Source organism: Poromitra crassiceps (assembly GCF_964638095.1).
Source record: "Poromitra crassiceps genome assembly, chromosome: 1".
Classification (NCBI taxonomy): domain Eukaryota; kingdom Metazoa; phylum Chordata; class Actinopteri; order Beryciformes; family Melamphaidae; genus Poromitra; species Poromitra crassiceps.
Window position 1 is genome coordinate 97,082,957 of NC_139623.1, and position 12,459 is coordinate 97,095,415.

Below are 12,459 nucleotides of genomic sequence, written 5' to 3' on the forward strand. Positions count from 1 at the left end.
TGTACAGCACCCAGAGGTGTACACGTGTACAGCACCTGTGTACAGCACCCAGAGGTGTACACGTGTACAGCATCTGTGTACAGCACCCAGAGGTGTACACGTGTACAGCACCTGTGTACAGCACCCAGAGGTGTACAGCACCCAGAGGTGTACAGCACCTGTGTACAGCACCCAGAGGTGTACACGTGTACAGCACCTGTGTACAGCACCCAGAGGTGTACACGTGTACAGCACCTGTGTACAGCACCCAGAGGTGTACACGTGTACAGCACCTGTGTACAGCACCCAGAGGTGTACACGTGTACATCACCTGTGTACAGCACCCAGAGGTGTACACGTGTACAGCACCTGTGTACAGCACCCAGAGGTGTACAGCACCCAGAGGTGTACACGTGTACAGCACCTGTGTACAGCACCCAGAGGTGTACACGTGTACAGCACCTGTGTACAGCACCCAGAGGTGTACACGTGTACAGCACCTGTGTACAGCACCCAGAGGTGTACAGGTGTACAGCACCTGTGTACAGCACCCAGAGGTGTACACGTGTACAGCACCTGTGTACAGCACCCAGAGGTGTACAGGTGTACAGCACCCAGAGGTGTACACGTGTACAGCACCTGTGTACAGCACCCAGAGGTGTACACGTGTACAGCACCTGTGTACAGCACCCAGAGGTGTACACGTGTACAGCACCTGTGTACAGCACCCAGAGGTGTACACGTGTACAGCACCTGTGTACAGCACCCAGAGGTGTACACGTGTACAGCACCTGTGTACAGCACCCAGAGGTGTACAGCACCCAGAGGTGTACACGTGTACAGCACCTGTGTACAGCACCCAGAGGTGTACAGCACCCAGAGGTGTACACGTGTACAGCACCCACACATCATTCTCATCTTTGGGCCTATGGACATGAAAAACACAATGAAATAGTGGATGTGTCATGATTGTGAATAAAAGTTCACATATGCACCCACATCGCGATGGTATCAATACCCCCCAGCGCTACATCTTTACTCTGACATTTCTGTTGCAATGCAGAATGAGAATGCCCAAAGCAGTAGAGACGAAGCTTTGACTGACAGTATTTTTGGATCCAACATCACTTTCTGGGGAGCAGAACTACATCCGTTTGCAGATGCAGGCCTTTTTTGTGATCAGAGAAAAATGTATGTCTAGCAAAGATTAGTGATGACACAAGCTCGTCGAGCACCTGGTTCCTTTACCTATGAACAAACTTGTTTTTCATATGGACTGACATGGCAATATACTTTGATTCATGGACTAAATCATATTCTGCAAGCACCAGTATCTGTGGATAAGAGCTGATACCGATATTAGGCTGGTATTATATATTAAAAATCAAACAAGAAAAAACATTGCAAATATTAGCCAATCACGTGACATCAGTGTACCAATATGTCTGGCCAGATGGAATATCTGTTATGAAGCTACAGACTGAACTTTGTGTTCCCCCACGCAGATCTACTTTTTCCAGTAGAAAGGGAAATGTATTAGTCTCTTTAGATACAACTTCAGAAGACTGGTGCTGGTGGTGTATTTGTACTATGGTTTTTACATTTATTTCACCTGTGATTATTTCTGTTTTTATATTTATTTTGTCATTTACAAGTTGTTGTATAGTTAAGTGTAACTAGACTTCTATGGGACGTAAATTATTGTTTTGTACACAAATCTGTAAAAAGTGTGTAGATGTAAACACTTGAGAAAAAGGAAATCTGAACCGTGTTGTTATGGATGTACTTCAACGTATTTGTTAAGAAAATGTAATAAAAGCAAAGTATTTTAGATGCGTGTCTTTTATTTGCGTATCTTATGGATCATGGTACTCTGCTAGTGTTCCTCGGAAAACTTCAGGCATATGCAACAGCAGAGGAGTCTGTATATCAAACATGTTCAGCTGAAGCTACCAAAATGGTTACACTTTACAATAAGGGTACATTAAGGGTTATTAACCCTTAATTAACACTTAACTAATGTGTCTAGTAATCATTTACTAATGGTGTTCACGTTTACTTGTTTAGGGTTAGTTAATGGTTAGAATAAACTAAGCCTAAGAGTTAAGCATTAACTAATGGTTAATGTACCCTTATTGTGAAATTACCACTAAATGTATGTTGCGTAGCGTTGGGAGTGATTTGTTGCACAACTCTAAATGGCCCATGTGAAAGAACGGAGTGAATGACAACTGGAAGGCACTAAAGAGTATTTGACTGTCATTTCATAGAAGTGACCATGGCACTAAATATTTGACTCATTTCATAGAAGTGACCATGGCACTAAAGAGTATTTGACTGTCATTTCATAGAAGTGACCATGGCACTAAATATTTGACTCATTTCATAGAAGTGACCATGGCACTAAAGAGTATTTGACTGTCATTTCATAGAAGTGACCATGGCACTAAATATTTGACTCATTTCATAGAAGTGACCATGGCACTAAAGAGTATTTGACTTTCATTTCATAGAAGTGACCATGGCACTAAATATTTGACTCATTTCATAGAAGTGACCGTGGCACTAAATATTTGACTCATTTCATAGAAGTGACCATGGCACTAAAGAGTATTTGACTTTCATTTCATAGAAGTGACCATGGCACTAAATATTTGACTCATTTCATAGAAGTGACCATGGCACTAAATATTTGACTCATTTCATAGAAGTGACCATGGCACTAAAGAGTATTTGACTTTCATTTCATAGAAGTGACCATGGTACTAAAGAATATTTGACTGTCTCATTTCATAGAAGTGACCATGGCACTAAAGAGTATTTGACTGTCTCATTTCATAGAAGTGACCATGGCACTAAAGAATATTTGACTTTCATTTCATAGAAGTGACCATGGCACTAAAGAATATTTGACTTTCATTTCATAGAAGTGACCATGGCACTAAAGAATATTTGACTTTCATTTCATAGAAGTGACCATGGCACTAAAGAGTATTTGACTGTCTCATTTCATAGAAGTGACCATGGTACTAAAGAATATTTGACTTTCATTTCATAGAAGTGACCATGGCACTAAAGAGTATTTGACTGTCTCATTTCATAGAAGTGACCATGGTACTAAAGAATATTTGACTTTCATTTCATGGAAGTGACCATGGCACTAAAGAATATTTGACTGTCATTTCATGGAAGTGACCATGGCACTAAATCATGACTCATTTCATAGAAGTGACCATGGCACTGAAGAATATTTGACTCATTTCATAGAAGTGACCATGGCACTGAAGAATATTTGACTCATTTCATAGAAGTGACCATGGCACTGAAGAATATTTGACTAATTTCATAGAAGTGACCATGGCACTAAAGAGTATTTGACTGTCATTTCATAGAAGTGACCATGGCACTAAAGAGTATTTGACTGTCATTTCATAGAAGTGACCATGGCACTAAATCATGACTCATTTCATAGAAGTGACCATGGCACTGAAGAATATTTGACTCATTTCATAGAAGTGACCATGGCACTGAAGAATATTTGACTCATTTCATAGAAGTGACCATGGCACTGAAGAATATTTGACTAATTTCATAGAAGTGACCATGGCACTAAAGAGTATTTGACTGTCATTTCATAGAAGTGACCATGGCACTAAAGAGTATTTGACTGTCATTTCATAGAAGTGACCATGGCACTAAATATTTGACTCATTTCATAGAAGTGACCATGGCACTAAAGAATATTTGACTCATTTCATAGAAGTGACCATGGCACTAAAGAGTATTTGACTTTCATTTCATAGAAGTGACCATGGTACTAAAGAATATTTGACTGTCTTATTTCATAGAAGTGACCATGGTACTAAAGAATATTTGACTGTCATTTCATGGAAGTGACCATGGCACTAAATCATGACTCATTTCATAGAAGTGACCATGGCACTGAAGAATATTTGACTCATTTCATAGAAGTGACCATGGCACTGAAGAATATTTGACTTTCATTTCATAGAAGTGACCATGGTACTAAAGAATATTTGACTGTCTCATTTCATAGAAGTGACCATGGTACTAAAGAATATTTGACTGTCTCATTTCATAGAAGTGACCATGGCACTAAAGAATATTTGACTGTCATTTCATGGAAGTGACCGTGGTACTAAAGAATATTTGACTGTCATTTCATGGAAGTGACCATGGTACTAAAGAATATTTGACTGTCTCATTTCATAGAAGTGACCATGGCACTAAAGAATATTTGACTGTCTCATTTCATAGAAGTGACCATGGCACTAAAGAATATTTGACTGTCATTTCATGGAAGTGACCGTGGTACTAAAGAATATTTGACTGTCATTTCATGGAAGTGACCATGGTACTAAAGAATATTTGACTGTCTCATTTCATAGAAGTGACCATGGCACTAAAGAATATTTGACTGTCTCATTTCATAGAAGTGACCGTGGTACTAAAGAATATTTGACTGTCATTTCATGGAAGTGACCATGGCACTAAAGAATATTTGACTGTCATTTCATGGAAGTGACCATGGCACTAAATCATGACTCATTTCATAGAAGTGACCATGGCACTGAAGAATATTTGACTCATTTCATAGAAGTGACCATGGCACTGAAGAATATTTGACTCATTTCATAGAAGTGACCATGGCACTGAAGAATATTTGACTAATTTCATAGAAGTGACCATGGCACTAAAGAGTATTTGACTGTCATTTCATAGAAGTGACCATGGCACTAAAGAGTATTTGACTGTCATTTCATAGAAGTGACCATGGCACTAAATATTTGACTCATTTCATAGAAGTGACCATGGCACTAAAGAATATTTGACTCATTTCATAGAAGTGACCATGGCACTAAAGAGTTTGACTTTCATTTCATAGAAGTGACCATGGTACTAAAGAATATTTGACTGTCATTTCATGGAAGTGACCATGGCACTAAAGAATATTTGACTGTCATTTCATGGAAGTGACCATGGCACTAAATCATGACTCATTTCATAGAAGTGACCATGGCACTGAAGAATATTTGACTAATTTCATAGAAGTGACCATGGCACTGAAGAATATTTGACTAATTTCATAGAAGTGACCATGGCACTGAAGAATATTTGACTAATTTCATAGAAGTGACCATGGCACTAAAGAGTATTTGACTGTCATTTCATAGAAGTGACCATGGCACTAAAGAGTATTTGACTGTCATTTCATAGAAGTGACCATGGCACTAAATATTTGACTCATTTCATAGAAGTGACCATGGCACTAAAGAATATTTGACTGTCATTTCATAGAAGTGACCATGGCACTAAATATTTGACTCATTTCATAGAAGTGACCATGGCACTAAAGAATATTTGACTGTCATTTCATAGAAGTGACCATGGCACTAAATATTTGACTCATTTCATAGAAGTGACCATGGCACGAAAGAATATTTGACTCATTTCATAGAAGTGACCATGGCACTAAAGAATATTTGACTCATTTCATAGAAGTGACCATGGCACTAAAGAATATTTGACTCATTTCATAGAAGTGACCATGGCACTAAAGAATATTTGACTCATTTCATAGAAGTGACCATGGCACTAAATAATATTTGACTCATTTCATAGAAGTGACCGTGGCACTAAAGAATATTTGACTCATTTCATAGAAGTGACCATGGCACTAAAGAATATTTGACTCATTTCATAGAAGTGACCATGGCACTAAAGAATATTTGACTAATTTCATAGAAGTGACCATGGCACTAAATATTTGACTCATTTCATAGAAGTGACCATGGCACTAAAGAATATTTGACTCATTTCATAGAAGTGACCATGGCACTAAAGAATATTTGACTCATTTCATAGAAGTGACCATGGTACTAAAGAATATTTGACTCATTTCATAGAAGTGACCATGGCACTAAAGAATATTTGACTCATTTCATAGAAGTGACCATGGCACTAAAGAATATTTGACTCTCATTTCATAGAAGTGACCATGGCACTAAAGAATATTTGACTCTCATTTCATAGAAGTGACCATGGCACTAAAGAGTATTTGACTGTCTCATTTCATAGAAGTGACCATGGCACTAAAGAATATTTGACTCATTTCATAGAAGTGACCATGGTACTAAAGAATATTTGACTCTCATTTCATAGAAGTGACCATGGCACTAAAGAATATTTGACTGTCTCATTTCATAGAAGTGACCATGGCACTAAAGAATATTTGACTCATTTCATAGAAGTGACCATGGCACTAAAGAATATTTGACTGTCTCATTTCATAGAAGTGACCATAGGTAGGTAGGAACTTTTATTAATCCCTGAGGGGAAATAAGTGACCATGGCAGATTTACTCTGATCACAACAAACATGTAAAGACAAAATGGTTGACGTATGAAGACCAGGGGCATCAAATTAGGCAGCAGGGCACTCATCTGAGAAGACACAAAGATTAAGAAACGTTAAGACGTTCAGAGGTGACACCATTGCAAATCTTAATGATGGTTACTTTACATACAATAAAGTAAAAAATAAAATAAAAAACATACCATTTTTGGGAAGGATAGCAATATTTTCAGGCAGAATGCCAGTGTCCAAGGAAAACTGCCTGAACTTCTCCAGCAGTTCGGGGCGGAGCTCTGTCCCACGGCCTGTGAAACCACATTACACTGTTCAGTATTATGTTGGGTATAACTGAATTAGTGATTGGAATCATATTAATTGGACAGGGTGCAGAGACGAGGGTAATGACCATACCGTATAGTTTGGACAGTGTGCAGAGACGAGGGTAATGACCATACCGTATAGTTTGGACAGTGTGCAGAGACGAGGGTAATGACCATACCGTATAGTTTGGACAGTGTGCAGAGACGAGGGTAATGACCATACCGTATAGTTTGGACAATGTGCAGAGACGAGGGTAATGACCATACCGTATAGTTTGGACAGTGCAGAGACGAGGGTAATGACCATACCGTATAGTTTGGACAGTGTGCAGAGACGAGGGTAATGACCATACCGTATAGTTTGGACAGTGTGCAGAGACGAGGGTAATGGCCATACCGTATAGTTTGGACAGTGTGCAGAGACTAGGGTAATGACCATACCGTATAGTTTGGACCGTGTGCAGAGACGAGGGTAATGACCATACCGTATAGTTTGGACCGTGTGCAGAGACGAGGGTAATGACCATACCGTATAGTTTGGACAGTGTGCAGAGACGAGGGTAATGACCATACCGTATAGTTTGGACAGTGTGCAGAGACAAGGGTAATGACCATACCGTATAGTTTGGACAGTGTGCAGAGACGAGGGTAATGACCATACCGTATAGTTTGGACAGTGTGCAGAGACAAGGGTAATGACCATACCGTATAGTTTGGACAGTGTGCAGAGACAAGGGTAATGACCATACCGTATAGTTTGGACCGTGTGCAGAGACGAGGGTAATGACCATACCGTATAGTTTGGACCGTGTGCAGAGACGAGGGTAATGACCATACCGTATAGTTTGGACCGTGTGCAGAGACGAGGGTAATGACCATACCGTATAGTTTGGACAGTGTGCAGAGACGAGGGTAATGACCATACCGTATAGTTTGGACAGTGTGCAGAGACAAGGGTAATGACCATACCGTATAGTTTGGACAGTGTGCAGAGACGAGGGTAATGACCATACCGTATAGTTTGGACAGTGTGCAGAGACAAGGGTAATGACCATACCGTATAGTTTGGACAGTGTGCAGAGACAAGGGTAATGACCATACCGTATAGTTTGGACCGTGTGCAGAGACGAGGGTAATGACCATACCGTATAGTTTGGACAGTGTGCAGAGACGAGGGTAATGACCATACCGTATAGTTTGGACAGTGTGCAGAGACAAGGGTAATGACCATACCGTATAGTTTGGACAGTGTGCAGAGACAAGGGTAATGACCATACCGTATAGTTTGGACAGTGTGCAGAGACGAGGGTAATGACCATACCGTATAGTTTGGACAGTGTGCAGAGACAAGGGTAATGACCATACCATATAGTTTGGACAGTGTGCAGAGACGAGGGTAATGACCATACCGTATAGTTTGGACAGTGTGCAGAGACAAGGGTAATGACCATACCGTATAGTTTGGACAGTGTGCAGAGACAAGGGTAATGACCATACTGTTTTTGGACAGCGTGCAAGGACAAGGGTATGACCATACCGTATAGTTTGTTGAGCACGGTGGAAGTGCTCCCCTTGGTCTTGATGGTGTGGATCAGAGCATACTCGTCATACTTCACATCAACCACACTCATTTCATTGTCGTTACTCCAGCCTGACAGGGAGGAGAATATGTTTGAACATTTTTGCCAAGAAGCACTAGAAGGCTGTTTTCACATTCATCTGCAGAAAGTGGAAAGTTTCTCTGTACATTTGGTGGCATGTTTTGTGACGTCACAACTAGTTTGGAAGCCAATCCTGGTCCAAGATTCAATTTCTAAAAGTGTAATTTGAAAACCTGAATCCTCCAATGCACATACACTGAGAATGGACTTTACAGTGAACAAGGAGACATCTTGTGTTCAACAGTTGCACTTTTTAAATTAAATGTATTTGCATTCTGGAATTTTTAACGAGGGAGAAGACAGACACACACACACACACAAACACACACAAATTATCTTGTGTGTGTGTCTTCTCCCTCATTAAAAATTCCATGTGAATTTTGTGTGTGTGTGTGTGTGTGTGTGTGTGTGTGTGTGTGTGTGTGTGTGTGCGTGTGTGCGCGCGCAACGTGCACTCACGCTCGCTCTTGAAAGTGAACTTCCCAGGCATGTCTGTCTTCTTGGCCAGGTGGCTCATTCTCCAGCAGGAGCCCTCAGAGCTGGAGAGAAGATGTGAAGATTAGATTAGATTAGATTAGATTAGATTAGATTAGATTAGCACCCCAAGGGCCCCCTGGTCACTGAAGCACCCAGGGACACACACCCCCTCCCCCATCATTCCTTCTTTCATTCATTCATTCATTCATTCAGTATATAAATGGGAGCTAGGGCTCTGTTTGTTTGTCTGTTTCTCTGTCTGTCCCATGTCCCACTGTGATGTCATAAATGACATCATCAGTGATGTTAAAAAAATCCCACTGTGACATCATCAGTGATGTCATAAACCACTGTGACATCATCAGGGATGTCCTAAACCACTGATGACATGTCCCACTGATGACATAATCAGGGATGTCATAAACCACTGATGACATGTCCCACTGATGACATCATCAGTGATGTCATAAGTGATGATGTCATTCAGTGACATCACTGATGTCACAATGACTCCTTGTGTGTGGTCATAGGGGGGCACACACACACACACACACACACACATTGATGATGTCATCAGTGATATAATGGGGCAAACAGACACAAGGAGGCATTGTGACATCACTGATGCAATAACATTTAGTGAGCAACACACACACAGTCAATAGGGCAGGCCAATAGGGCAGGCGAGGCCGTAGCGTGCGAGATGCCTAGTATATATAATGTACATATCAATAAATGTTTGTCCAAGTGAAATGTTATGGTCTCTCCTGATTCTAAATATAGCTGAATCGCTTTGTTTGACCAAGAAAAACCATTTTTATAAGCATTTTACGAAATGTCTATGGAAAAATGAATGTCTCACCATGTCAGCACTTGCCCACAGCCATCCAATAACAATCAACAATGAGACATAATCTTCTAGCAAACTTTTATTATTTCATTCTGATTGGTGTAAGCTTTGTGTCATAGTTCATTCTGATTGGTCTAAGCTTTGTGTCATAGTTCTGTGGAGCCCGAAAAAAGGAGGGCTCCTTCATGCTGAGGGCCCCTGGGCACCATGCCCAGGTTGCCCATATGGTACATAGGGCCTTGAATATACAGTATAGAATAAGTGGCTATAGAATATGGATATTAAGGCTAGTATAAGGGCTAGGATATATAGGTGTGCTAAGATATGTCAGGAAATAAGGTAAGATTATACACATGACCATGCTCTCCATTTGTTTCTATTCATCTCTAGCAGCAGCTCTCTCCTCTACACTCACTTGAGACTAGCGTATGACATGTCCTACACTCACTTGAGACTAGCGTATGACATGTCCTACACTCACTTGAGACTAGCGTATGACATGTCCTACACTCACTTGAGACTAGCGTATGACATGTCCTACACTCACTTGAGACTAGCCTATGACATGTCCTACACTCACTTGAGACTAGCGTATGACATGTCCTACACTCACTTGAGACTACCTCACTTGAGACTAGCGTATATGTCCTACACTCACTTGAGACTAACTCACTTGAGACTAGCGTATATGTCCTACACTCACTTGAGACTAGCGTATGACATGTCCTACACTCACTTGAGACTAGCATATGACATGTTCTACACTCACTTGAGACTAACTCACTTGAGACTAGCGTATATGCCCTACACTCACTTGAGACTAGCGTATAACATGTCCTACACTCACTTGAGACTAGCGTAAGACATGTCCAGGTCCCCATCGGCAGTTGGAGTGAGCATGGCCGTGCCCATCTTCATGCTGGCTCTGTGGTTCACAAACCACTGGGCATTAGTGGCAAATCCGATCAGGTACCATTTCCCTGTCACCTGTGGACATGCAGAAACACAAGTGCTTTAATCACACGAGAGCTGAGAACTGAGAGATTTTGACTGCTGTTAACCAGTGTTGGGGGTAACTCATTACAAAAGTAACATATTACATGTAATATATTACTTTTAGCAGTAACTCATTAATATAACTTATTACTTATAGGATTTCAGTAATATTATACCAGTTACTTTGTCAAGTAACTCAAGTTACAAATTGAGTTACCGGTACATTTTTTTTTAAATCAAAGCACATATTTAAAAAAGATACAATCATTTCCTAATCAAACTGGGTGTTTTTATCCAAATAACCACTATAGATGACAATAACAAAGGAAAAGGATCACATTTAGAATTTTGGATTGTTTACACTGATTTCAAGGCGGTTGAAATTATTTTTCAGGATGGTCCGGGGCAGTGATGTCATTCTGCTGCTGCTGTTATTTTGGTGAAAGTAATGCAAAAGTAGTGTAATAAGTAACGGGTTACTCTACACAGACAGTAATATTGTAAAGTAACTTATTACTTTCAAATGAAAGTAACTAGTAATATGTAGTATATTACATTTTGAAAGTAACTTGCCCAACACTGCTGTTAACATCTAGTCTAGGAGGCAAAGCTACAAGACGTGACAAAAACACAATAGCCTGGATCTACTTAAAATCGAGGCATCTGCTTGAAAAAAAAACAGCTACATAATATGTGGAGCTACTGGGCATTCATTACCAGTGTTGGGCAACTCAATTTGTAACTTGAGTTACTTGACAAAGTAACTGGTATAATATTACTAAATCCTATAAGTAATAAGTTATATTACTGAGTTACTGCTAAAAGTAATATATTACATGTAATATGTTACTTTTGTAATGAGCCCCAACACTGGGCATTACTACAGTATAGAGTAGAGTAGAGTAGAGTAAATCTTTATTTATCCTCCCTGGGGCAATTCATATGCAGCATAACAAAAAAATTAATTTAAAAACATATAGACATAAAACATTAAAACAGTAAAAAAAAAAGTAAAAAGTAGGGATGTCTTAAAACAGTACATTTAAAAGGACAGGAAACCATGTAAATTAAAACAGAAACCTGAGCTGAAACATTGTAACAATATATTATACCCCGCCCTCTCCTCCACCACCACCACCACATATTATAATTAGAATAGCTGTGGGGCACTCCCCCCCCCCCCCCCCACACACACACATTTCATCTTTTTTTTATCAATGAATAAGCATTTGAAGTGTGTTGTCCTGATGATTTACTGAACAAGAAAACTTTGAGTTACAGTGTCAGAGAAAGCATGTGATGGAAGGCACAGGATGAGTCGAGTGATGTCTATGTTTGTCTTTTTCTTTGTTTCGACTGATAATTACTAAAACAAAACAAATATTTCCCATTGCAGAAATATGGCCAAAGCAGATTTAATCCAAGGACACATCCAATGGGTATTTTAGACTTTTTATTTATTTCTATTTAAATTGCACAAAACATAACCTATAGGAAACTTGAAATTATCCGCCCAAGTAAGCACATTTACAACTTATGGGTATTGAACTTACCACATTTCATGTAGTTATATTATTTTAACAAATGTTACAAATGTTCTTCTTGAAACAGCCTGAACCCTCCCCCATAGTTATACAGAGATAAAACTGAAAAAACGTCATCAATACTAAGCACACATTTGATGTTAGTTCAGGTGATAATCTCTTACCCCCTGTAAAGTGAAGTCTTGTTGGGGCACGACCTCAGAAGAGACCATCAAGGAGCAAAGCACTGCTCCCAGCAGTCTCAGCAACAGAGTCAT

The 12,459-nt window shown here is 39.8% G+C and overlaps 1 protein-coding gene across 1 annotated transcript; it reads right to left on the reverse strand.

The window, feature by feature from the left end:
• Positions 1–6,351: 6,351 nt before the first annotated feature.
• On the reverse strand, positions 6,352–12,459 carry LOC310787651 (lipocalin; the record flags this gene model as incomplete). Its single annotated transcript, XM_083649129.1, has 6 exons — positions 6,352–6,443; positions 6,558–6,659; positions 8,212–8,325; positions 8,795–8,874; positions 10,510–10,649; positions 12,367–12,459. The coding sequence occupies 6 exons, from the start codon at positions 12,457–12,459 to the stop codon at positions 6,424–6,426; spliced, it is 549 nt and encodes a 182-aa protein (XP_083505255.1). The 3' UTR covers positions 6,352–6,423.